Below are 27,772 nucleotides of genomic sequence, written 5' to 3'. Positions count from 1 at the left end.
TATGAAAAGCCCTGATGCTGTGAATTCCCACTGTCAGCCATCAGCACGTGCAGGCACCCTTGTTGCTGGGAGGCGTGTCCTTCAGGTTGACTCCCTTGTGAGTGGCTGAGGGGCCGACGTTGCCGTTGACGGTCTCGCTCATCTTCTCGCAGATGATGTCCACCAGCTTGTCGAAGACCTGCTTTACGTTAATGTTGTCTTTGGCACTGGCCTCGAAGAATTCGAACCCTGCAGGTTCGGTGCGGGGTGTGTATAAAGAAAGACAGGATGAATAAAAGGAAGGCGAGCTGGCGTGTGAGCTCTGCGGCGTGTGGTTTCTCACCGAGCTCTGTAGCCAGCTTCTGGCCGTCCTCGGTGGAGACCTGCCTGTCCTCTTCCAAGTCCAGCTTGTTTCCAATAAGCACCACTTGTGCGTTGTCCCAGGAGTAAGTCTTGATCTGCGTCGCCCTGGAAACCAACAACAATCCCGTGACAAGCGGTGACGTCCAGTCGCGTCCTAACACCTGAGGTCTCACATGCATTCATTACTGGGAAAATCCACAAATCAAGCAATCAGAGAGAAAATCCTATTCTTGTATTTGTCAACATTATGTGGTAGTTTCATCAAAATAATTTGCACATGTACAGTTGGGGTTGCGACCATTTTTTGTACTTTCATATTTGATTCAAGGTGTGTAAGAGGAATACTACTTTGACAATGCCTCCATTTTCACAGCCCAAAAGTAATTAAACAAAATAACAAATCATCACTTTTACAGCCAGTTTTCTCTAGACAAGTCAGATGGACACATGAACATTTTCAAGTCAATGAATAATTAACGTTATACGAACTGTATGGTAAATCTGTCTAGAGTAGACTTACGCAAGAAACACGATTCTGGAAGAAGGATTCTTGTGAGGAACACAGACAACACAACTGGAGGGATAACCTTCTGTCTTTTGCACCACCAGTCTTTTATGGTGGAGTAGCAAGAAGATGGAATTTTGTTCCAGGAAACAGATCAAATCTAGGCTTGTGTCTCCCATGTGCCTTCTCGCAAACTGTCGCTGACGTTTCACATTCTTATAAAAAAATATCCTTCTCTGTGCCACCCCATTATGAAGCTGTATATATATGCCCAAATTTTTAAAAGAGAAAGAAATTTACTGTAAAACTAACATACAGAATGTGCAAATTATAAATGTGTGGAAAAACACTCGTCTCTTTCACCAAAAGTAGAATACAAACGCCATGATGCACACAGTGTAGTGATGATGTAATAAGTAGAAGTCTACCTACCAGTCCTGCACAGCGGAGAATGAGTCCTGGCTGGTGATGTCATACATGAGCAGAAAGCCCATGGCCCCCCTGTAGTAAGCGGTGGTGATGGTCCGGTAGCGCTCCTGTCCCGCTGTGTCCTGGAAACATGGAGAACACCACCTCTGTGATTCTGGAACTTTTTGGCATGAATGAAACTTATTGGATTAAAGAAGACGTGCAAATTAATGCTAAATATGGATGGGCTTTTATCTTAAACATATTACTGTAAAAGCCTTACAATTCTATCACTACACATGAATAAATGTCATCCAGTAAACAACAATTAGTCTGGGAACATTTGTTTGTATAAGTCTGTAACGTATGTCACAGAAAGGGCGGGTTTGACTTACTGACAGGATGTAAGAAAATGTGAGCTGCCGTTAGCATTAGCTTTTGGGAGTAAAGGTCAGCTCACCACATTAACCTCTAGACCTCAGAAGGCACCGTGACCAGGAACTGAATCTAGATCTACATACTGGTCCAGCTTTTTATCCCACAAAGATGAAAATTGGGTTTCTTGTTACATCTGCCAAGGATGTAATAAAATCACCTGCGTTTATTTGTCTGTCTTTTAGCAGAATTATATCAAAATTACTACATGGATTTTGACTAATTTTTCAAAACAGAGATATTAGACCAAGGAAGAGCCCATTAAATTTTGGAGTTGATCTGGATCCAGATTCTGGATAAGTTTCACTTTATATACTTTGAAGGATTACTGTTAGCAAGATTACGTCAAAACTACTTTATGGATTTTGATGAAAGTTTCAACACAGATACATATTAGGCCATGGAAGACTCCATTAAATTCTGGAGGTGATCTATATCCGAATCTGGATTCTGGATCAAGACTTCACTTTATATACGCTTTGAAGGATTACATCAAACTACTTCACGGATTCTCACCAAATTTGCACCACAGATAGATATTAGGACAAGGAAGACTACACTGAATTTTGGAGGTGATCTGGATCCAGACTTCTCTCTCTCACACACACACACATATATATACATATATACACATACATACACACACACACACACACACACACACACACACACACACACACACACACACACACACACACCAAAATATAAATGCAATACTTTTGGTTTTGCTCCCATTTTGTATGAGATGAACTCAAAGATCTAGAACTTTTTCCACATACACAATATCACCATTTCCCTCAAACATTGTTCACAAACCAGTCTAAATCTGTGATAGTGAGCACTTCTCCTTTGCTGAGATAATCCATCCCACCTCACAGGTGTGCCATACCAAGATGCTGATTAGACACCATGATTAGTGCACAGGTGTGCCTTAGACTGCCCACAATAAAAGGCCACTCTGAAAGGTGCAGTTTTATCACACAGCACAATGCCACAGATGTCGCAAGATTTGAGGGAGCGTGCAATTGGCATGCTGACAGCAAGAATGTCAACCAGAGCTGTTGCTCGTGTATTGAATGTTCATTTCTCTACCATAAGCCGTCTCCAAAGGCGTTTCAGAGAATTTGGCAGTACATCCAACCAGCCTCACAACCGCAGACCACGTGTAACCACACCAGCCCAGGACCTCCAGCATGTTCACCTCCAAGATCGTCTGAGACCAGCCACTCGGACAGCTGCTGAAACAATCGGTTTGCATAACCAAAGAATTTCTGCACAAACTGTCAGAAACCGTCTCAGGGAAGCTCATCTGCATGCTCGTCGTCCTCATCGGGGTCTCGACCTGACTCCAGTTCGTTGTCGTAACCGACCTGAGTGGGCAAATGCTCACATTTGCTGGCGTTTGGCACGTTGGAGAGGTGTTCTCTTCACGGATGAATCCCGGTTCACACTGTCCAGGGCAGATGGCAGACAGCGTGTGTGGCGTCGTGTGGGTGAGCGGTTTTCTGATGTCAATGTTGTGGATCGAGTGGCCCATGGTGGCGGTGGGGTTATGTATGGTCAGGCGTCTGTTATGGATGAAGAACACAGGTGCATTTTATTGATGGCATTTTGAATGCACAGATACTGTGACGAGATCCTGAGGCCCATTGTTGTGCCATACATCCAAGAACATCACCTCATGTTGCAGCAGGATAATGCACGGCCCCATGTTGCAAGGATCTGTACACAATTCTTGGAAGCTGAAAATGTCCCAGTTCTTGCATGGCCGGCATACTCACGGGACATGTCACCCATTGAGCATGTTTGGGATGCTCTGGACCGGCGTATACGACAGCGTGTACCAGTTCCTGCCAATATCCAGCAACTTCGCACAGCCATTGAAGAGGAGTGGACCAACATTCCACAGGCCACAATTGACAACCTGATCAACTCTATGCGAAGGAGATGTGTTGCACTGCATGAGGCAAATGGTGGTCACACCAGATACTGACTGGTATCCCCCCCCCAATAAAAGAAAACTGCACCTTTCAGAGTGGCCTTTTATTGTGGACAGTCTAAGGCACACCTGTGCACTAATCATGGTGTCTAATCAGCATCTTGATATGGCACACCTGTGAGGTGGGATGGATTATCTCAGCAAAGGAGAAGTGCTCACTATCACAGATTTAGACTGGTTTGTGAACAATATTTGAGGGAAATGGTGATATTGTGTATGTGGAAAAAGTTTTAGATCTTTGAGTTCATCTCATACAAAATGGGAGCAAAACCAAAAGTGTTGCATTTATATTTTTGTTGAGTGTATATATATGCATGCTTTGAAGGATTTCTTCAAAACTACTTTACAGATTCTCACCAAATTTGTACCTCAGATACACATTTTAGAGGTGATCTGGATCCGGATTGGTGGATGTCAGAAATCTCTGATTGCTCGTTTCTTTTTGATTTGTCAGTTTCATAACTGATTATTTTCATCAATTAATCAGTTAGTTGCCATGTCCATAAAATGTCAGGATATGGCAAAAAATATCAATTTTTTTCCAGAGCCCAAGATGATGCCTTCAAATGTTTTATTTTGTCCACAGCCCAGAGATATTCAGTTTAATGCCCAATAGGAGTTAAAAAAAAAACTAGCAAAATAAACCAGAAAGAATTGAATCTGAAATCAGAGAATTTGGTTTTTTGATGGAAAAAAAAAAACCTCAAAGCAATTCATCAATTATTAAAACAACTGATTAATGTATGAGATGACTAATAAGTGATTAATAGTTGAAGATTTACTAGTGACCTTCATTAGCTTACTGAAAAGGTGTTTATGCCCTCTTTAAAATAAAACAATTTTACACTTAGTTGGCCATTTGGTCAGTGCACTAGCATCTAAAACCAAAGGGCCGTGGTTCAAGACCTGCTGCACACATCCGCCATGAAAATCTGAGCCAAATTAACACGGATATCCACAGCGGATCTGCTGCAGCAACCCAGAGTAAAAAGGGCGAAGCTGAAATAACTGTTCCAGTCAAAACAAAACAAGAATACTGTAAGCCGTATTAGTAAACAGGGCAACAGGGAATAAGGTCAATTAAATATATATAATCATCACAATTAACCAAAGAATATAATATGATTCTTGACGGAAGAATACTGCACAGAAAACCTCCTCTGACAGAAAGTAAATGGTTAACTCAGCTGAGCAGCAAATGATTAACTGTTCTGGAACAGAAGTCGATCCTCCCATCATGTGCTCCTGTCACCACACCCTGTAAGTACACCAGAATACACGCTCGGCTTTTGGAATATGCATATTACAGCCTTCAGGGGTGAGCATAAGCACCGCCATATGCTACTGTCTGGATGTGGTAAAACTGTTGTCTGACTAACTGATAATAGTTCTGGTGTGGACACATTCAGATCTGAACCAAATCTTGATCAGGTTAAAGCCCTGAGAATGTATCCCAGTTATTAATTACCCCCTGAAACCCACTCACGCTGCTCGCCAGCCGCTGACATTAAGATTTTATTTGTCAGCTTCCTTGTGTAAGTGCATCGTCGCTGTAAAGCAAAGCAGAGAACACTTTGCTATGCAGCGTGCAGGATGTATTACTTTCATCTAACAGCGGCACCGTGGGTGAGTCTTCGCCTTCCACTAACATCCAGTAATAGATCTGTCCTGAGTGTCAGCCTGCCGCTGTAAGCACATTCAGGCCCGGCAGCAAAAAAAAAAAAAAAAAAAGAAGAAAGAAACCATGCATCTTTCATGAACCCAGCCGTCTGGGGACGATGTTAAACATCAACTGTCATTAACGCCACAGTGTGAGAAATGAGTTTGCGTCGCACTGGTGACAGAGGGTGGAAGAGGGTAAACTAGGAAATGGGGTGAGAAGAAAACAGCTGTTTTCACACAGCCTTGTTCACTCCTGTCTTTGGTTGAAGCTGCTTTTTGGTACATTTAACCCCTGTGGACACAGTGACTTGCTTAAACCAGATTACAGCACATCTACACTCAGTTTTAATGCAATTTTTGCTATAAGCACCTCCTCGCTGAGTAGTTTGTAGGCTGGGGTGACATACTTATAATATGTATCACGATACTCAGGTGCTATGTCAATACATATTACAATTCTCAAGAACTACAATTCTGCAATTTGATGTTATAAAATAGTGATTTTTGTAAAGATCAGACCACAAGGAAAAGTTAAATAATGCACATGCATAATCAAGACGGTATGTTAGAAATCGTATTTACAAAAATAATGCATATTACATTTTTTGAGGGCGCAACAACCCCCACCCCTCCCACCCCAGAAAATAATGCATATTTCACACTTAAAGTGCCACTTGACAAACGTCTTTCACAATACCAGACTTGGCTGCGTAAAAAGTGTTAACTAGAGCCCCGCGCTCATAGAGCGCAAAACTCCGCCAACGCTAGTTTCCAATTCCACAAAATTTTACCTTGGAAAAAAACTGCAAAGTCAAACTGCTGTTGGAAGTGACTTTTTATAAGCTAAACAAATTAGATGTGATCAAATGTCAAGAGTATGTATTTAGTTCATACTTTTGAATCAAGGTTTTTTGTGGTGTTGTCAGGCTTTTTTTTTTTTTTTTACAACTTTTTAGCTTTCTGAATTCTTTTTCAGATCATTTTCATAGAAAATCTCTGCTATGCACAATCTGTCATTGTTTTTTGGCACTTGGTTTCCAACTGATGACAGGAAGACAGACAAACAGGCATAAAATTGGAACCTCCATTCAATTTTGGTGATGTAGGTAAATCCATAACAGAAAAATGAAAGTGACTGAGGGATTTTTGATTGAGATATAATGCAAAATATTCACCAAATAGGCTTTTCAATATTAAATTAAAATGTTCACCAAATCCACAATCTGGATCAGATCCGGATCAAACTTTGTCAGGTGATAGTGAGTGCCAGTCTGCACCTCACTTTCAAATATGAGAGTGATTGGAGCATGTTTGATTGAGATATAATGTCAAATATACATTAAATGGGGTTTTCAATGTTAAATTTAAATGATCACAAAATCTGTAATCTGGATCAGATCCGGATCAAGTCAATAAAGGATACCATTCTAACTTGGATTAGGTCTACACATAGAGCCCTAGAAGAACAAAAGCAAGCAGACATGTATTCTCCAGCACCCTCAAACAGACAGACAGACACATACATACATACATACATACATACATATATATATATATATATTATTTACATTAATTATTAATCATGATCTGGATCAAATGTCACTTTATATAATCTTTGAAGGATTACGTCAAAACTACTTGACGGATTCTCACCACGTATACATATTAGGCCATGGAAGACACCAATACATTTTCCCCCTCTAGCTGCCACCTTATCGTGGTGGGGGAGTTTGTGTACCTGGATGATCCTAGGAGCTATATTGTCGGGGGCTTTGTGCCCCTTGTAGGGTCTCCCAAGGCAAACAGGTCCTAGGTGACGGGTCAGACTAAGGGCAGTTCAGAAGCTCCCATGACCAGTAAAAAAAAAAAAAAAAAAATCAAGGACCAAGACGTCGCCCGATATGGCGGAGCAGGGGCCCCACCCTGGAGCCAGGCCTGGGGTTGGGGCTCGCGTGCGAGCACCTGCGGTCGGGCCTTAGCCCATGGGGCCCAGCCAGGCTCAGCTCGAAAAAGTGATGTGGGCCCGCCCTCCTGTGGGTTCACCACCTACAGAAGGGGCCATGGGGGTCGGGTGCAGAGAGGACCGGGTGGCGGCTGAGGGCGGCCCGGTCCGCGCTCACAGCCCCTGGCTGTTGGGACATGGAATGTCACCTCACTGGGGGGAAGGAGCCTGAGCTTGTGCACGAGGTTGAGAGATACCGACTAGAGATAGTCTGGCTCACCTCCACGCACAGCTTGGGCTCTGGTACCCAACTCCTGAAGAGGGGCTGGACGCTCCACTTTTCCGGCATTACCCATGGGAAGAGGCGGAGAGCTGGGGTCGCATTGCTTATTGCTCCCCAGCTCAGTCACCATGTGTTGGAGTTCACTCCAGTGAATGAGAGGGTTGCGTCCCTACGCCTTCGGGTTGGGGACAGGTCTCTCACTGTTGTTTTGGCCTACGGGCCGAGCGGCAGTGCAGAGTACACGACCTTCTTGGAGTCCCTAGGAGGGGTACTAGATAGCGCTCCGACTGGGGACTCCATTTTTCTCCTGGGGGATTTTAACGCCCACGTGGGCAGCGACAGTGAGACCTGGAGGGGGGTGATCGAGAAGAATGGCCTCCCCGATCTGAACCCGAGTGGTGTTCAGTTGTTGGACTTCTGTGCTAGTCACAGTTTGTCCATCACGAACACCATGTTCGAGCACAAAGGTGTCCATAAGTGCACGTGGCACCAGGACACCCTGAGCCGGAGGTCGATGATCGACTTTGTAGTCGTATCATCTGAACTTCGGACATGTGTCTAGGACACTCGAGTGAAGAGAGGGGCTGAGCTATCGACCGATCACCATCTGGTGGTGAGTTGGATCTGCTGGGAGGGGAGGAAGCCAGTCAGTCCTGGCAGGCCCAAATGTATTGCGACGGACTGCTGGGAATGACTGGCGGAACCCTCTGTCAGCGAGGTCTTCAAATCCCACCTCCGGGAAAGCTTCTCCCAGATCCCGGGGGAGGTTGGAGACAGGGAGTCCGAGTTGTCGATGCAGCCGCTCATAACAGTGATCACAAGGTAGCGTGCCGCAGCCCGTGCGGTCGCAGAGGCAAAAACTTGGGTCTAGGAGGAGTTCGGGGAGGCCATGGCAAACCGTCTGACGCCTCAGGAGGCGGAAGCAGCTCTCCACACGCACTGTCTACGGTGCGGGTGGAGAGCTGTTGACCCTGACTGGGGATGTTGTTGGGCGGTGGAAGGAACACTTCGAGGATCTCCTCAATCCCATCGTCATGTCTTCCGAAGAGGCAGCAGAGACTGGGGACTCAGAGGCAGACTCATCCATTACCCAGGTCGAAGTCACCGAGGTGGTTAGAAAGCTCCTCGGTGGCAAGGCTCCTGGGGTGGATGAAATTTGTCCTGAGTACCTTAAATCTCTGGATGTTGTGGGACTGTCTTGGCTGACACGCCTCTGCAACATCACGTGGCGGTTGGGGACAGTGCCTCTGGACTGGCAGACCAGGGTGGTGGTCCCTCTGTTTAAGAAGGGGGACCGGAGGGTGTGTTCCAACTACAGGGGGATCACACTCCTTAGCCTCCCCGATAAGGTCTATTCCAGAGTACTGGAGAGGAGAATTCGACCAGCAGTCGAACCTCGGATTCAGGAGAAGCAGTGTGGTTTTCATCCTTGTCGCGGCACACTGGACCAGCTCTACACTCTCCATCGGGTGCTCGAGGGTTCATGGGAATTCGCCCAACCAGTCCACATGTGCTTTGTGGATCTGGAGAAGGCGTTTGACCGTGTCCCTTGGGGCACCCTGTGGGGGGTGCTCCGGGAGTACAGGGTCTGGGGTCCTTTGCTAAGGGCTATCCGGTCCCTGTACGACCGCAGCAGGAGCTTGGTTCGCACTGCCGGTAATAAGTCAAACATGTTTCCAGTGCACACTGGCCTCCGCCAGGGCTGCCCTTTGTCACCGGTTCTGTTCATTATCTTTATGGACAGAATTTCTAGGCGCAGCCAGGGTGTAGAGGGGGTCTGGTTTGGGAACCACAGAATCTCGTCTCTGCTGTTTGCGGATGATGTGGTTCTGTTGGCTCCATCAAATCAGGACCTTCAGCGTGCACTGGGGTGGTTTGCAGCCGAATGTGAAGCATCCGGGATGAAAATCAGCACCTCCAAATCCGAGGCCATGGTTCTCGACCGGAAAAAGGTGCTTTGCCCTCTACAGGTCGGTGGAGTGTTCTTGCCTCAAGTGGAGGATTTTAAGTATCTCCGGGTCTTGTTCACGAGTGAGGGATGGATGGAGCATGAGATCGACAGACGGATCGTTGCAGCGTCTGCAGTATTGCGGTTGCTGTATCGGACCGTCGTGGTGAAGAGAGAGCTGAGTAGGGGGCAAAGCTCTCGATTTGGGGCAACTGTTGTTGTCATTTGGCGCTATATAAATAAAACTGATTTGATTTGATTTAGAAATTGAAGACTTAACAGTATTCCCTGAAAACCCCTTTTTGTCTGATCATTTCTTAATAACATTTACATTTACTTTAATGGACTACCCAGCAGTGGGGAATACATTTCATTACAGTAGAAGTCTTTTTGAAAGCGCTGTAACTAGGTTTAAGGATATGATTCCTTCTTTGTTATGTTCTTCAATGCCATATACCAACACTTTGCAGAGTAGCTACCTAAACTCTGTGAGTGAGATAGATTATCTCATCAATAGCTTTTCATCCTCATTGAGCACACCTTTGGATGCTGTAGCTCTTCTGAAAAAGAGAGCCTTAAATCAGAAGTGCCTGACTCCGTGGTATAACCCACAAACTCGCAGTTTAAAGCAGATAACCCGTAAGCTGGAGAGGAAATGGCGTCTCACTGTCAGGACTGGACGAGGGCAGGACACAAATGCAGGCTCAACAAAAGGAAATATACTTAAAGGGTGGTTTATTCAGGCTAGGGATCGTTAACAGCAAGGCAGTCCACGGAGCAAAAGTACTTGACAAGGATTAAGCTAAAGACGTGGTCCAAAGAACAAGCAAGGTCAAAACACGAGCAAACAGGTATGTCAGAGCAGAGGCAAAAAACAGGATCCAGAACACAAAACAGAGTCCAAAAACAAGGCTAGGCAAAACAAGAACGACACAAGAGGCTGGTGAGTGAGTGAATCAACGAACGAGCGGGGAAGAAGTGAACAGACGCAGGTTAAATAGGGACAGGTGTTAATCAGGACATGAGGTGCACGTGGAGGAGGAAAGGCCTGGAAAGGGGGGCGTGGTCAGGTGACAGCTAAGAGGCCAATGATGCAGAAGGGCGGTGACAAATGGGCAAGAGAATGACAGATGAAGGGGCGTGGCTGACTGAGAGGACAAAGTGCAGGTGCGGAACAGAGTGCAGTGATCCGGAAAAGACTGTGGAAACAATGAGAGACTGACAAGCAGGAGCAAGAGAAAGGTGATCAGATACAAACATGACAATAAGAGATAGTACAATGAACACCACCCTAACTTGAACAAAACTGAAAAGCATACAGGAACGTGATAAGTGAATCATGGGAAATAATACAATAAACCTACTTAGAACAGACAGAAGAACTACAAGAAAACAAAACTGAAAACCAAAACCAGAAATACCCAAATACTTAACAGAAGAGAGAACAGTAACATAAGCAAACAAACACTAAATGCTGACACATAAAAACAGGCTGTGGATAAACTAGAATGGAACTAAAACATAGCTGTAAAGTAACAAAGAAAGAAAGTGACAAAGCAATATGAGAACATTGAATAAACGTGAAGAAAGAGGCAATAACAAAACAAGACTAAAACATAACTGAGGTGAAAAGTAACAAAGGAAGAAAGTGACAAAGCAAAAATCAGAACATGGAAAAAAAAAAAAACCCACATGAAGAAAAAGGTAATTAACAAAACGAGGCTGATGCCAAAGGAACAGAACTAAATGAAGAAGGGCCATACGGGCTGAAGCCTGGAAACGGCCGGGATATGACACTCACTAATTTAGAAGATCTTCATTTAGCCTGGAAAAAGAGTCTGTTGCTCTATAAAAAAAGCCCTCTGTAAAGCTAGGACATCTTACTATTCATCACTAATTGAAGAAAATAAGAACAACCCCAGCTTTCTTTTCAGCACTGTAGCCAGGCTGAGAGAGTCAGAGCTCTATTGAGCCGAGTATTCCTTTAACTTTAACTAGTAATGACTTCATGACTTTCTTTGCAAATAAAATTTTAACTATTAGAGAAAAAATTATTCATAACCATCCCAAAGACATATCTTTATGTTCGACTGCTTTCAGTAATGCTGGTATTTGGTTGGACTCTTTCTCTCCGATTGTTCTGTCTGAGTTACTTTCATTAGTCACTTCCTCCAAACCATCAACATGTCTATTAGACCCCATTCCTACCAGGCTGCTCAAGGAAGCCCTACCGTTAATTAATGCTTTGATCTTAAATATGATCAATCTATCTTTATTAGTTGCCTATGTACCACAGGCTTTTAAGATGGCAGTAATTAAACCATTACTTAAAAAGCCATCACTTGACCCAGCTATCTTAGCTAATTATAGGCCAATCTCCAACCTTCCTTTTCTCTCAAAAATTCTTGAAAGGGTAGTTGTAAAACAGCTAACTGATCATCTGCAGAGGAATGGTCTATTTGAAGAGTTTCAGTCAGGTTTCAGAATTCATCATAGTACAGAAACAGCATTAGTGAAGATTACAAATGATCTTCTTATGGCCCCAGACAGTGGACTCATCTCTGTGCTCGTCCTGTTAGACCTCAGTGCAGCTTTTGATACTGCTGACCATAAAATTTTATTACAGAGATTAGAGCATGCCATAGGTATTAAAGGCACTATGCTGCAGTGGTTTGAATCATATCTAATAGATTACAATTTGTTCATGTAAATGGGGAGTCTTCACAGACTAAGGTTAATTATGGAGTTCCACAAGGTTCTGTGCTAGAACTGATTTTATTCACTTTATACATGCTTCCCTTAGGCAGTATTATTAGAAAGCACTGCTTAAATTTTCATTGTTACGCAGATGATACCCAGCTTTATCTATCCATGAAGCCAGAGGACACACACCAATTAGTTAAACTGCAGGAATGTCTTTCAGACATAAAGACATGGATGACCTCTTACTCTGGATGGCATTACCCTGACCTCCAGTAATACTGTGAGAAATCTTGGAGTCATTTTTGATCAGAATATGACCTTCAATGCGCATATTAAGCAAATATGTAGGACTGCTTTTTTGCATTTGCACAATATCTCTAAAATTAGAAAGGTCTTGTCTCAGAGTGATGCTGAAAAACTAATTCATGCATTTATTTCCACTAGGCTAGACTATTGTAATTCATTATTATCAGGTTGTCCTAAAAGTTCCCTGAAAAGCCTTCAGTTAATTCAAAATGCTGCAGCTAGAGTACTGACAGGGACTAGAAGGAGAGAGCATATTTCACCCATATTGGCTTCTCTTCATTGGCTCCCTGTTAATTCCAGAATAGAATTTAAAATTCTTCTTCTTACTTATAAGGTTTTGAATAATCAGGTCCCATCTCATCTTAGGGACCTCTTAGTACCATATCACCGCAATAGAGCGCTTCGCTCTCAGACTGCAGGCTTACTTGTAGTTCCTAGGGTTTGTAAGAGTAGAATGGGAGGCAGAGCCTTCATCTTTCAGGCTCCTCTCCTGTGGAACCAGCTCCCAATTCGGATTAGGGAGACAGACACCCTCTCTACTTTTAAGATTAAGCTTAAAACTTTGCTTTTTTAAAAAGCTTATAGTTAGGGCTGGATCAGGTGACCCTGAACCATCCCTTAGTTATGCTGCTATAGACTTAGACTGCTGGGGGTTTCCCATGATGCACCCAGTGTTTCTTTTTATTCACCTCTTTTTGCTCTGTATGCACCACTCTGCTTTTAATCATTGGTGATTGATCTCTGCTCTCTTCCACAGCATGTCTTTTTCCTGATTCTCTCCCCTCAGCCCCAACCAGTCCCAGCAGAAGACTGCCCCTCCCTGAGCATGGTTCTGCTGGAGGTTTCTTCCTGTTAAAAGGGAGTTTTCCTTCCCACTGTCGCTAAGTGCTTGCTCATGGGGGGGTCGTTTTGACCGTTGGGGTTTTTCTGTAATTATTGTATGGCTTTTGCCTTGCAATATAAAGCACCTTGGGGTGACTGTTTGTTGTGATTTGGCGCTATATAAATAAAATTGATTTGATTTGATTTACCGATCGATCTACGTTCCGATCCTCACCTATGGTCATGAGATTTGGCTCATGACCGAAAGAACGAGATCACGAGTACAAGTGGCCGAGATGAGTTTCCTCCGCAGGGTGGCTGGGCGCTCCCTTAGAGATAGGGTGAGGAGCTCGGTCACTCGGGAGGAGCTCGGAGTCGAGCCGCTGCTCCTCCACGTCAAAAGGAGCCAGTTGAGGTGGCTCGGGCATCTTTTCCGGATGCCCCCTGGACGCCTCGCTGGAGGTGTTCGGGGCACATCCCATCGGGAGGAGGCCCCAGGGAAGACCCAGGACACGCTGGAGGGACTACGTCTCACGGCTGGCTTGGGAACGCCTTGGGGTTCCCCCGGAGGAGCTGGGGGAGGTGTGTGTGGATCGGGAGGTCTGGGCGGCTTTGCTTGAGCTGCTGCCCTCGCGACCCGACTCCGGATAAAGTGGAAGAAAATGGATGGATGGATGTTCAAAGCAGTAGAATATTGGTTATCATTACAATTATTATTACTAATATTATTTGCAAAAAAAAAAAAAAAAAAAACTTTTAAAAAGTAGGCCTTTAAGGTATTTGTGGGGAGGTAGAACTTTCCCACCCCTCACTACTATAATCAGGTCTTGCACAGTCTGGGTGGGGTGCAGAACAGACATGAAGAGAAAGCGGATGCGCCAGCTGTTTTTAACAGCTGTTAGCAGCTCTGCCAGTCTGCGCTATGATACAGCAACACAGACCGGGACCACTGATGACCTAAAGCAGACTTATTGCATATTTAAAGTGAAGCAGTAGGTTCCTGTATTTTTTTATTTTTTTTTTTAAATACACAGTGCTGTGTGCTGATCCCACCAACAGCAAACACTGGCTGCTTGCTCCACCTCACAAACAAAACAAGGACACACACATTTAATGAAATCAAGTTGAATTCATCCCATGTTGACCAATCAAAAACACCTTTTTCTGGACAATTCTGATGGGATTTCTAATCTCTGTCAGCAGGCCTCTCAGTGGATTTATCATTGCAGCTTTTGAGGAAATCAATGTGGAAAAGATGCACCTCACACCACCAGAAACATCACTGCTCATGGACTGCACAAGATCAAGACCTAAATACTGCCAGTTGGAGTCATGTATTTCCAAAATGTCCATATGGGAGTAAAACAAAAAGAGTTTTGATACAATTTGGACCAAAGTTGGTGGAGTAAGGGAGTGTCAGAAAGGACATAAGGATTTGACTGATGGAGAAGAAAATAAATAAATAAATAAATCAGGGATGAAATCATGATTTTAGGTTACTCCCCCCTCCCCCCCACCCAGTAACATTTTCACTCGTCACTGGCACAACCTGGCAGGCAATTTTGACACCAGTCAGTTAACCTGTAGGTACACAATAAATACACAATATGCACATGTACATGCATTACTAACTGTGATAAGTCATAACATACAGTTCAGTGGTGGGCACAGATAACCAAAAAATTAACTTCGATAACAGATAATAAGATAACTGAAAAGTTATCTTTGATAAAGATAAACCGATAAACCACCCAAAAATGTATCGGAAGTTACAGATAATCGATAACCGATAAATTCCGGTGTTGTCTATGGGACATTCACAGTTACTAAAGAACTGAAATTGATTTTTAACACGATCGCTTTTGAAAGCATCAAAAGCGGTAAAAGACCTAAAGAATAAGCAAGAATGTTTGACCATGCTGCCCCCTGCAGGAAGCAGCACAGACAAATCCTGAGAGCACCCACAAAATCAACTCTTTACTAATCATAATCATTTTTCTTTCAACATTCTGCCCCTGCTGGAAGCTCTTGTTTACAACAGCGCTCCCACCACAGAGGCACACCAAGAGCAGCCATAAGGCCAGCTCCCTATCAATTTCAACACTCCGGTCAGGCGGAGGTCTTGAAAAATAAAGTCATACTAACTTATGGTTTTTTGAAAATACTGATAGAATAACTCCATTAATGTCAATTCTGTCATTTGTACAAAGTTAAAATATAACATATCTTTTAATGTTGAATAAGGCACTAATTCTGAGGTTTTGTAACAAACACAGACTGCAAAGCATTCTGGGTAAAAGTGCTAAACAGTGATTGGTTCAGTAATCCATTATGTAAACCAACATGTTAATGTGACGTTTGTTGGTTTAAAGATAAATGTGCTTTTGTAAAATATTCCATTTTTATTTGTAAAAACAGGCATTTTTACGGAGCCCTGGAAGTGTCATCGCAATTGCATGTTTTAAAACTTTTATGATGTTGTAAAACGTGCACTCAATATTAGTAAGTAAGTAAGTAAATTTATTTATATAGTGCCTTTCACAGACATAAGACCATGTACACACGTTGTCGGGTATTTGTAAAACCGAATATCTTACCCTTTCAGTTTGGGGAAAAAACTTCATCCACACTACGTCATTTAAAAAAAAAAAAAAAAAATCCATCCACATCGAACCGTATAAATGTGTTGTATTTAGTCTGCCAAACCTTTGGGTGGCGGTACTGATTAAAATTCTATCCAATCAGGAGCCTTATTCTCTTGTTGTCACTTCCACAAAAACTAAAAACATGGCGCCAACCTCGTTCGTGTGGACCGATGAGGAGTCGGAATTACTTCTAACCGTAGTTTTAGAATACAAAGTTAACATATATGCACACAAAAAGCACCTGGACAATACCAACACTTTGAGAGCAGCCATGTACCCAGACGTTTAATACTGCCATGAACACTCCTGGCCAGTAGATGGCAGTAGCGGCCTTGAAAAAATGTCAAACAAAATTCCAGATAATTCATGTCTGCTACAGTTAAGATGCGTGGAATTTAACAAACGCAAATACACTAACGTCTATAAACCCAGAGAATATATTCACGAGAGTTTTAGGCACTAGAGTTTAATGCTGTTATCTGTGGACCCTGAACAGAGTGTCTGAAATGCATTTGTCCTGTCGTGAACGTCTGAGATTACCTTATGCTACCCATAATGCATTGCTGCCTGGCACAGCATGTGCTCACAAAACCTTAAAAATTAGCACATTACTTTAAAACGAAAACATATATCTGATATTTTCACTTTATAAACTTCAGACATGACAATAATTTTAAATAACTTGTCTAAAATGAGTGGTTAAAATTTGAACCATAAGTTAAACATGTATGCCTCTGGATGACTTGGTGACATTGCGATTATATTAGTATGGTGTTAAAGGAAAATACTTTTTTTTTGGTCACCAGTTCTCCTTTGCTTACAGATGATAGAGTGGTTTCTGATTGCAGAGGGTAGAACAACATGCCTATTAGGAAACTTTTAACAGGTAGGTCTCAACAGCTTTAACAGTTTTAAAAATGTTTTTCACTGTTCAGCTTAGTTTAGTACGTTATCGGTCTAAAAGTTATCGGACGGTAATTCATCGGAAGATAATTAGTCTGATGATGGTTTTTAAATTTATCTAAAAAGATAATCCAATAACGAAAACATTCTCTTCGATAATTACCTGTTATCGGATTATCGGAAGTGTGCCCACCACTGATACAGTTGTATGTAAAGGTTTGGGCACCCCTGATGATTTCCATGATTTTCCTTTATAAATCATTGGTTGTTTGGATCAGCAATTTCAGTTAAATATATCATATAGCAGACAAACAGTGATATTGAGAAGTGAAACGATGTTTCTAGTATTTACAGAAAGTGCAATAATCTTTAAACAAAATTAGGCAGGTGCATAAGTTTGGGTACCCCAACAGAAATAAATAAATAAATAAAAATCCATCAATATTTAGTAGATCCTCCTTTTGCAGAAATAACAGCCTCTAAATGCTTCCTATAGCTTGTTATGTCCAAACAACTCAATTTTAGTTTCATCAGTCCACAGCACCTTATTCCAAAATGAAGCTGGCTTGTCCAAATGTGCTTTAGCATACCTCAAGCGACTGTTTGTGGTGTGTACGCAAAAAAAGGCTTCCTCTGCATTACAGCATCATACAGCATCTCTTTGTGCAAAGTGCACTGTATAGTTGAACAATGCACAGAGACACTATCTGCAGCAAGATCATGTTGTAAGTCTTTAGCAGGTCTGTGGATTAACTATGACTGTTCTCACCATCCTTTGTTTCAGCTTCTGAGATTTTTCTTGGACTGCCACTTCGGGCCTTAACTAGTACTGTGCCTGTGGTCTTCCATTTCCTCACTATGGAAACTTACAGCTGAAATGTCAGATAGCTTTTTGTATCCTTCCCCTAAACCATGATGTTGAACAATCTTTGTTTTCAGGTCATTTGAGAGTTGTTTAGAGGCACGCATGTTGCCACTCATTAGAAGAGATGCAAAGAGGGGAAACATTTGCAAATGGCCACCTTAAATACCCTTTCTCATGACTGGATTCACCTGTGTAAGGAGGTCAAGGGTCACTAAGCTTACCAAACCAATTCTGTGTTTCAATAATTAGTGCTACATGTATTCAAATCAATAAAATAACAAGGGTGTCCAAATTTATGCACCTGCCCAATTGCACACTTTCTGTAAATACTAGAAACTTCATTTGACTTCTCAAATATCAGTGTGTTCGTCTGCTATATGATATATTTAACTGAAATTTCTGATCCAGACAACAAATGATTTATAAAGGAAAATCATGAAAATTATCAGGGGTGGCAAACTTTCGCATACAACTGTAACTACACTACATACAGTGTTATTAAAAAGCAAGATCTTAATTAAAAGGAAGAGCCAGTCAGTATCAGCTTCACAGTGGTCTGAAGAAATTATAAATATGGAACCTCAAAGATCAATTACAACTTAAATACTGGTCTCCACATAGGACATTTTTTTCCTGTACTGTGTTATGACTTGCTGGATTCTCAAAAGTTAGAAAAATCTCACAAATTCAAAAACAGCATTACTAGGTGATGGGTAGAAAAGTCATGTTGATTTTTTTTTGTTGCTGAAACTAAAGGTGCCATCTTTAATTGTATCATATATTAAAACAAAAATCTGCCCTATACTCATAAATCAGCCCTCATGAGATACATATACCTTATCACGTCTGTTTATGTATCACGCCCTGTATCCTGATGTATGTCAATGAGCCCGAGTCGCCCTGCACCCAAGCCGCCCCCTTTTCATCCTGATTGGATGAAAAGCGGGGCGATACAATGCCTGGCATTTTCAATGTCTTTTTTCGTATCACCCTGTTTGAAGATTTGTATCGCCCTGATTTTATTGCCACAGTTTCCAGGGCAATAAAATTGATAGGACACTGTTTGATTTATCAGCCTATTTTTTCTTTTATCTCATGAGGGCTGGTTTATGAGTACAGGCCAGATTTTTGTTGTAATATATGATCAAAGAAAAAAATAGGGCTGATAAATCATACACTTGTCCTGTCAATTCCACTGCCCTGGAAACTGTGGCAATAAAATCAGGGCGATACAAATCTTCAAACAGGGTGACACAAAAAAAAAGACATTGAAAATACCAGGCTTTGTATCGCCCCGCTTTTCATCCAATCAGGAGCCCCCATTTCTCATCCCCACCAATGACACACGCCCATTTTGGGTTACCCTTGTGAAAAGTGCAGGATCCTGATACAGGATCCAGAACATTTCATTCAACCAAGATGTCTGATCAAGGTGAGAGAGTTTTAGCCTCCCTAGCAGGGAGAATTCTACAACTTTAAGACCCTTACTTTGGTTGGGTCCATGGACAATGAGGATTAATAAAAAAGTACCGTGTAAGTTGCACCTGTTGAAAAAGGCATCATGAAGAGTTAAAATCAATATAGAAGTCATACCAGTGTATAAGTCGGAGGGCATCTCAAACTATGAAAAAAAAAGCAACATATTTCGGAAATTACAGTAACAAAAAAAAAACCCAACATGAACCAGAGGAAAGCAAAGCATATTCTAGTTTACACACAATTTGATCATGAATAAGTTATTTAAAGTTTTTCTTATTGATGCCATTTTCAGGAAAAATGGTACATTATTTGATAATTACCTCTATTCCACTTTGTAATGTAAGAGCCAAAAATATGCTCAGATCAGGCAACCAGCCCCTTAAATGCTTTGGCTGTGAAGAAAGTAATAAAACACACACACACAAATCTAAAATAAAAGACTTCAAACCCACCCCAGCAATCATTAGGTGGGAGGCGGGTACAGCCTTCACACTCTCACTCACAGGTACAGTCAACTTAGAGTCACCACTTCACCTAAACCTGCATATCTTTGGAAGAGGGAGGAAGCCGGAGCATCCGGAGGGAAACCACACAAACATGGGCCGAGCACACTCCACACAGAAAGGACCAAGTCGGATTCAACCCGGCGACCTTTCCGCTCTGAGGCAACAATGCTAACCTACAAGTGCCCTCGACTAAGATTTATGCATTTTAATGACATACGAGGTCTGTTAGAAAAGTAGCCGACCCTTTTATTTTTTTTCAAAAACCATATGGATTTGAATCACATGTGATTGCGTCAGCCAAGCTTGAACCTTCGTGCGCATGCGTGAGTTTTTTCACGCCTGTCGGTTGCGTCATTCGCCTGTGAGCAGGCTTTGTGTGAGCAGTGGTCCACCCCTCTCGTCTGATTTTTATTGCGAATAAATGTCTGAATGATTTGGAGCTTTGCTGCATCAATTTTTTCCAGAAACTGTGAGAGACCTCCAGGTGGACACCATTCGGAAAATTCAGATGGCTTTGAGGGACGATTCTATGGGGATTACACAGATTAAGGAGTGCTCCAGCCGGTTTAACGACCACAGGACGGCTTTGAGATGGCTTTCAGACGGCTGTCGGTGGGTTTTCAGTCGTGTGACTAACCGAGAAATTGTGGATGAGCCTGAACATGCCAGAACATGTCCTGTGAGGCTTCATCACGGCGTTGCTTTGCGCCATGCGGCACCGCGCGGAATTCCTCCGCTCCTCTTTCCATGACAAAAACTCTTGTAACAGTGGAATGTGCCGTTCAATTCCAAACTGGACGCTGTGTTTTATCCATGACGTCCTCTGACTAGCACAGGAATTGCGGAAGAAGTGGACATCAGCACTTTTTCGGCACATTGAGACAGACGTGCAGAGGAATTCCGCGCGTCGCGGTGGAGCCGCATGGCGCAAAACAACGCCGTGATGAAGCTTCACAGGACATGTTCTGGCATGTCCAGGCTCATCCACAATTTCTCGGTTAGTCACACGACTGAAAACCCACCGACAGCCGTCTGAAAGCCATCTCAAAGCCGTCCTGTGAGACCAACACGGAGGTGGTTTTGTGCCGCGCCATGAGCGGCACGGTGGTGCATCCGTCCGCTTTTCTTTCCATGAAAAAAACTCCTGTAACAGTGGAATGTGCCGAAAAAGTGCTGATGTCCACGTCTCCTGCCATTTTTGTGTAAGTCAGACGACGTCCCGGATCAACAAAGCCTTCACGTTGGAAATTATCTGGTTGTTTCAGCGGGGTGTCAGCCTGTCGATCAGCGCTCGGAGCGCGGCGCACTCTCAGACGCTGTGGGCGGTCTTTAAACCGGCTGGAGCACTCCATCTGTGTAATCCCCATAAAATCGTCCCTCAAAGCCATCTAAATTTTCCGAATGATGTCCACTTGGAGGTCTCTCACAGTTTCTGGAAAAAATTGATGCAGCAAAGCTCCAAATCGTTCAGACATTTATTTGCAATAAAAATCCGACGAGAGGGGTGGACCACTGCTCACAGGCGAATGACGCAACCGACAGGCGTGAAAAAACTCACACAAGCGCACGAAGGTTCAAGCTTGGCTGATGCAATCACACGTGATTCAAATCCATATGGTTTTTGAAAAAAATAAAAAGGTCGGATACTTTTCTAACAGACCTCATATTAAGATTCATATCAATTTGAATCATATTTTTATTATAAAACTAATTAATTTAATGTGGGGTTAATATGTCAAAATAGTATGGCAAAATTTAGATTTAGGTCATAGTCGGCTCAGAGTAAACTCGGTGTGTTTTAAATACATAACCTTATTTATCTATTTAGCACAAACAAATTAAATTTGTACCACTTTCATATGAAACAGTTTAACTGATAAATATGTCTTAAATCAATATTTTTCCAGGGTGAAATCATTTAAATCCACAAGAAAGTGTGTCCTATTGTCTGTTTTAGTTTACTCTTAATATGTCACACTGCTGTGTTCTGTCCCCAAAAATTTGCCCTCGGATAAATGCTAAGGGTGTGGAAAGGTAAATTAGCTTTGAGAAAAGCCAGACTGAGTGTAAAAAAAGTGACAAACATAACTCTCCCAGTTTTCTGCCATCTCTGAAATTAGTGAAAAATCTGGAGTAAAATTGCTGCATTCTAAAAAATTTTGCACCGTGCATCACAAACAGGCATCACAGACTACTCCCATTGCTGGATGTGGTCAAACCGTACATCCGTCAGCCTTCAGTCCTTCTGCACTGAACAAACATGGATCTGTGAACCAGCCCGAGTCACAGTGTGTGCACGCCTTATCTTCCCACCGCAGAGGAGAAACCAGACGCTGTGAGCACAAACAGTCTGAAAGCAGGGAGGTGAACCTAAAGCCTTCCTTCTGTGGTCTGTGTGTGACTGAGCAATTTGCACACAATTATATTAAAAATCATAAAAATGCATGACTAATATTCCACATCAATTGATTTCTGACTGCAATCCAAGAAGCATGCGTTCTCCTCTCACCCAGATCTGGAGTTTGACCCTCTTGTCATTCCTGTAGATGGTCTTGACCTTGAAGTCGATTCCCACTGTGCTGACAAACGCCGACGTGAAGGAATCGTCCGCATAGCGGAATAAGAAGGAGGTCTTCCCCACGCTGCTGTTGCCGATGATCAGCAGCTTGAACATGTAGTCAAAGTTTTGGTCAGCAGCATCTCTGTGCTCCTGGTTCTGCTGCCCCGTTCCTGGATCTCTGGCTAAAGCCATCTGTCAAAATTACATGTACAGAAAAATTCAGTTAATACAGTAACAAAGGTTAATATAATACCATTTTGAAAAATGTTGTGATTAACTATATCTTTTATTATAGAGCCAAACCGATATTTCAGTCAGTCAAAATTATCAACTGATGTGAGCCTTTCACAAACATATCAGTATCGCAGTTATTTTTGCGAATATGAAAACTTTCATTTTTACCAAATAAATAATGCAGAAAAACACTTTGGCTGTTGGAAATGGTGTCATTAGATAGTCTGTCCAGCAGAGGGTGATCCGACTATATTGTTTACAATGCTGCCAAGCATGGCAGGGACCCCCATCATCCATTGGTCACATTAGCAGGCAGAGACAGAGGCAATGCGATGAGCTGCCATTAATTTCCAATCACAGGGGGCATGTTACAGTGGCAAGAGACAAGTGGCTCTGCCACAACTAGACAGGGCTAAAATAGACGTCTATTTCATGCAAGTGCTGAGCAATGTGAGTAATGTGTATTTTATATATTGGCAGATACATTGGCACCATAATTTTTTTACTCGCTACCATTCTATCAGCCCCCAAAAATCCATAACAGAAATAACAGCCTGGCACAAAAAACAAAAACAACAACAAAAAAAACACCTTTTTTTGGCTCTTTAGCTAATTTTACTGTTGAAGACAAGCATACCTGGGTTACCGCTTATATAACTCATCAGTTCAAGATATTTTAAGCCACAAACCTATGAATAATTAGGGGCATGGTTGCTTTAAGTGTGTTGGTCCAGGCCGCAAGCCAGGCTCTTCTCACTGTGGACTTGACTGTGTGTGTCCTGTTTTAATATTTTATTACAAATATTTGAGATAATGTGTTGAGACAGTATTGTGGTCACAGTTATCAATACACACAGATAAGACAGCCCCCCCCCCCCATCAGTCTGCAAAAATATGCACAAGTCGAATACCATGAGTGGGAAATTTGACAAGGTTGCGTTGGAGGTTGGATTTATCACGCATGGCAGGAAGTGAGAATCACTGAAAAACAGACTGCAACAAAACGGTTTATCTTGATATTATTTATGTAAACACTGGAAGACAAAAGGTGAGATTACATCAAAATCTGATCATTTGCACAGACCTAGTAGTCAGCACTTGAAATTTCCCTTAACAAATGTGCACATTTACCACACATTTTACTGCCCCACCACCAGATAGTCATGTACCCCAGCCCACCCAAAAAAAAAAAAAAAAAAAAATATATATATATATATATATATATATATGGCGCCGCTGTTTTCTGAGTTATGTTTATCAGCGTATCAAAATGATTTGTGAGCTTGTAGAGCATTCTTGAGGTCTAGATTAGAAAAAGCCTGATCTTAGCCAGATGACTTTGCCAACTCTCTTGTTTTTCGTAAATTACCAACATCAATGTTTCTGAAGGGAGTCGATCTCCACCCTGGCTCCGCTTGGTTCGTGAGACGGGCCAAGTCAAACTGCACACGAGCAAATGGAAACATTTCATGAAAAATGGCATATCAGCCCTACCTCTGTCCATTTTTCAGATGGACTCAGAATGTCAGGGCTCCCTGATGCTGTGTGTGGGTGAGTGGGTGAGGAGGGGCAACAAGCTTTTCCTCCACCAATCAAAGAAACCACTCACCCCACACCCTCTAACACTTATCATCCATCCATATATCACACACTCATCACTTTGCCTCATCAGGAGGTTGATCCCCTCACCTCCTTTCTTTCCTTCCTTCTCTCCTCTTTCCTAAAACCTCAACATTTCCACTTCCAGGTGGTCATCAATAACAACACAAGCCACACATTAAACAATGACCTAAAATTACATGGCTGTCAACCTGACTCCAGAAAGGACAAAGAGGGTGCAGGTTTCTCTGTAACCACAAAGTCTACCAGGTGAGTTCACTGTTTAACAGATGTGTTAATCAGTGAAACCACCTGGAGTTGGTGGTTACAAAAACAACCTGAACCCTCTTTGTCCTTTCTGAAGTCAGGCTGACACCTAATGACTTCAAATTCACCTGAAATTTAAACTTTCACAAAGTTAGGGTACTTGTTGAAGAGCTGTGAGTACTACACATTCACAAGCTGCTCCACTACTTTGAAATAAATTTCCACATTGAAGCGGTTCTTCCGTCTTCATTAAAACCGTGTGACCGTTACCTTGGTTTGCTGTCTGTCCGTCTGTGTCGTCCCTGAGCTCCTGGTCTTCCACTTGTCCCTCACAACAGAACCGTGTGCGCTTAGTGTCGGTTCCTCTGCTGCTGACTCTCCAGAGTGCATGTGCAGCTCACTGGGAACGTCAAGCTGCCGCAACAACCACGCCTTTCCGGTGACGCCTTTCAGTATAAAACTTTGAAGTCATTCGTATTTGTAAATATCTGCTGTACTCACTATATATTTTTCTTTTATCTCATTGAACTGTTATTTGTGTGTAATTTGGAATTGTACTATGTTCATATTATGATGTATATGTATTTACCTTGTATAATTGAATAATTGTATACGTAGTGTGTGTGTGTGTGTGTATTTAAGAAAATCTGCAGGCTTCAAATTTTGCCAATACATTTTTACATTTGGGAGCTGCTGTTTTAGGTGATCTACAGTTGATAAGAAAATCCTTTTGTATTTGATCAGTTTTTTACAATCACTTTAATAGTGATTGTCTGCAGCTGTCTTTATAGCTTTATGAAGAAGGTGATAAAGCTACAAAGAAATGAAGAGTTTTATATTTTAAAACAGATTTGTATAGTAAGTAGATATTTAAGAAAAAAATCAACTGCTACATGATAGTAAAAATTTCAGGGTACCGAACACACACACACACACACACACAGACACACAAGGTTGGGTAGGATTACTTTGAAAGAATACATGTGGATTACATGTATGTATGTACATACATTTGGATTACTTGTAATCTGATTACTTTAGGATTACATTTCAAAGTAATCCTACCCAACCTTGTGTGTGTGTATATATATATATATATATACACACACACACACACACACCCCAACTGCCTTGGGTAAATATTTTCTTGTGTAATGTTTTCTTCCACCCTCATGAGGGAAGTGTTGGTGGAACAAGCTGGTATTTTTTTTATGCCAGCTTTAATTTGAAGGAAACACAGTTTCCCCATACTATGCTGCCTTTCACTGGCTAACTTGATGTTTTAAAAGTAAACTTAATTTATATGTGTAGATGGTAGAACATACTGCAGGCATTAGTGTAGATCAAAACCTATGACCTTTGTGTAAATGCCCACTAAGGTGGATAAAGTGCATTTGCTGTTTTCCAAAACGCTAACATTCTCATTTGCTTTGCTACAGTCTTTGAGACCAAACTGCTCAAATATTTCAAAAGTTAGGCAAGACTCAGAGAAGAATCAGCTGTCTGCAGCAACAAGCAAGGGCCTGTCCGTGAATAAACGCTGAGTCATGCTCAGACACATTAGTCAAGTATGAACCAGATAAACTTTGTTCCACTTGTGTTTAGAGGCTCAAAGGATGCTATTGTGAATCAATCACCATTACCAGTGAGGCATCTCTGGGTGATTCTTTAACTACGGGCACTATTGGCCTTGTAAATGTAATTTCCACCACACCATTGCCTTACAATATAAAGCGCCTTGGGGCAACTGTTTGTTGTGATTTGGCGCTATATACATGTGCTCTGATGTCACTGTTTATCTCCATAGAAACTACCCAAACAATCTTTCATACAAACTGTTTAGGGACATTACAGTGTTGTGGTGGAAATTACAGCAATAGTGTGGGACAACTACATTTTGTTTAAAAAAAATCACAACAGTTGTATGACAATGAATACCCCAATTATGTTTTGATTATTTTACTGATATTTTATTCAGAGATATTTTAAAACATTAGAAAAAATGTTTCTTTACCATTCATTTTTATCATTAAAGATCAAATGTCTGGGTGTGGGACAAGCACAAAACGGCAATATTTGCATATAATGATGCTGAAAAAAGGTGAAAAAGTCATCATAGACTACTAGAACAAATTTCTTAACACACTTTCATTGTAAAGATAACTATAAAAGTGTGAAATTTCCCTTTTTCTGTTTTTCATACAATATGATCAAAGGACATAATAAGTGCCCGTAGTCTAAGAATCACCCCTCTGCAAATTTGTGCCAGACTAAATCATGCTGGAGCAAGAGAAAAACTCCAGCTGTAAGGCACTGATGCAACAGACCTGCCAAAGCTGCAGCGCTAAAGAGAAGCTTTATTAGTTCTTGCCAACCGCTCGAGCACACTCATCACAACACACTGGATTTAAACCACGGCTGCTCCAAACAAGATGAAGTGTGGTTTTAGAACTATACAGGCTGCTCTCTTGGGGATTTAAAGGCACCGTAAGAACAAGAAAACAGGTCAGGTTTGGGAGCACACGCTGGTGCCACGTATCGCCAAATCCATTACGCCAAACCAACCGAAGTCCTGGTTGGCAAACACCAAGGCAGACAACTGATCCATCCCAACTTCCAAAAAGTAGCCATCTATCTGCTGTGGACATGCAATATGCCAGCGTACTTTTCCAGTTGCTGTGGTCCTCAGCACTGAGGCACCTGCACACTGGATCATGTACATATGTAGAAACGTCACACACGTAGCCAAAATGTCGCAGCTGCCATTGCATCATGATGCAAGCAATGCGCCTTCTGAGTCTTCCTAAAAGTAACTGTTCATTTGACACAGTCATCTCAGTGGTACCCAAGGAACGGAACATAGAACAGAGGTCCTAAAGACTTGGGCCCCTGTTCTCTTGCAAAGGTATCAGCATTGCCAACCACCTCTGTCCAATAACCTCATGCCTCCATGATAAGCTTTTCCCAGGTGTCTCTTAACCTCAAAGACAGAGGATCCAGAACCATGAATGTCAATGCAGAGATACCAAATCTGTCTTCCACCACACAGATACACATGTGATGGCAGAGTCAAAGATGTTGCTGAAAGCCTGCATCTTAATCTTGATCCAGAACAATCGCTCAACTTCTTAAATGCTGCAATCAGGGAATCCATTGATTCTGCAGAGATGACAGCATTTTCTACAAAGTCACAGTCCGTAAACCTTTCCTCACTGGACTGGACAACCTGACTTAACACCCAGTCCACACAGACACTAGACAGTGTCGGGGCCACCACACATCCCTGATGAAAATCTAAATTCACTGAGAATAAGTCAGACAATCTGCCTCCACTCTGCACAGCACAACACTCTGTGTAT

General features: G+C 42.3%; 1 protein-coding gene across 1 annotated transcript; it reads right to left on the bottom strand.

Annotated features, from left to right (window-relative positions):
- Positions 1-14: 14 nt before the first annotated feature.
- rab3da (RAB3D, member RAS oncogene family, a) lies at positions 15-24,837 on the bottom strand. The gene is made up of 5 exons (XM_034188109.1): positions 24,684-24,837; positions 22,263-22,505; positions 1,280-1,398; positions 323-447; positions 15-228 (listed from the first exon to the last, which is right to left on the bottom strand). Exons 1-5 carry the CDS (start codon positions 24,801-24,803, stop codon positions 41-43), a joined length of 795 nt encoding a protein of 264 aa, XP_034044000.1. The 5' UTR covers positions 24,804-24,837; the 3' UTR covers positions 15-40.
- Between the last annotated feature and the right edge of the window lie 2,935 nt (positions 24,838-27,772).

Source organism: Thalassophryne amazonica, chromosome 15 (assembly GCF_902500255.1).
Source record: "Thalassophryne amazonica chromosome 15, fThaAma1.1, whole genome shotgun sequence".
Lineage (NCBI taxonomy): Eukaryota > Metazoa > Chordata > Actinopteri > Batrachoidiformes > Batrachoididae > Thalassophryne > Thalassophryne amazonica.
Note: the sequence above shows the minus strand (reverse complement) of the source record. Positions and strands in the feature narration are given on the sequence as shown.

Excerpts from the sequence above, each read along its gene's own strand:
- rab3da (XM_034188109.1), bottom strand. The coding sequence starts at position 24,803 with ATGCACTCTGGAGAGTCAGCAGCAGAGGAACCGACACTAAGCGCACAC. Across the intron at positions 1,399-22,262 it reads GGGTCAAACTCCAGATCTGG|GACACAGCGGGACAGGAGCG; the intron begins GTGAGAGGAGAA and ends CCATGTTTCCAG. Across the intron at positions 448-1,279 it reads TTCTCCGCTGTGCAGGACTG|GGCGACGCAGATCAAGACTT; the intron begins GTAGGTAGACTT and ends GTTGGTTTCCAG.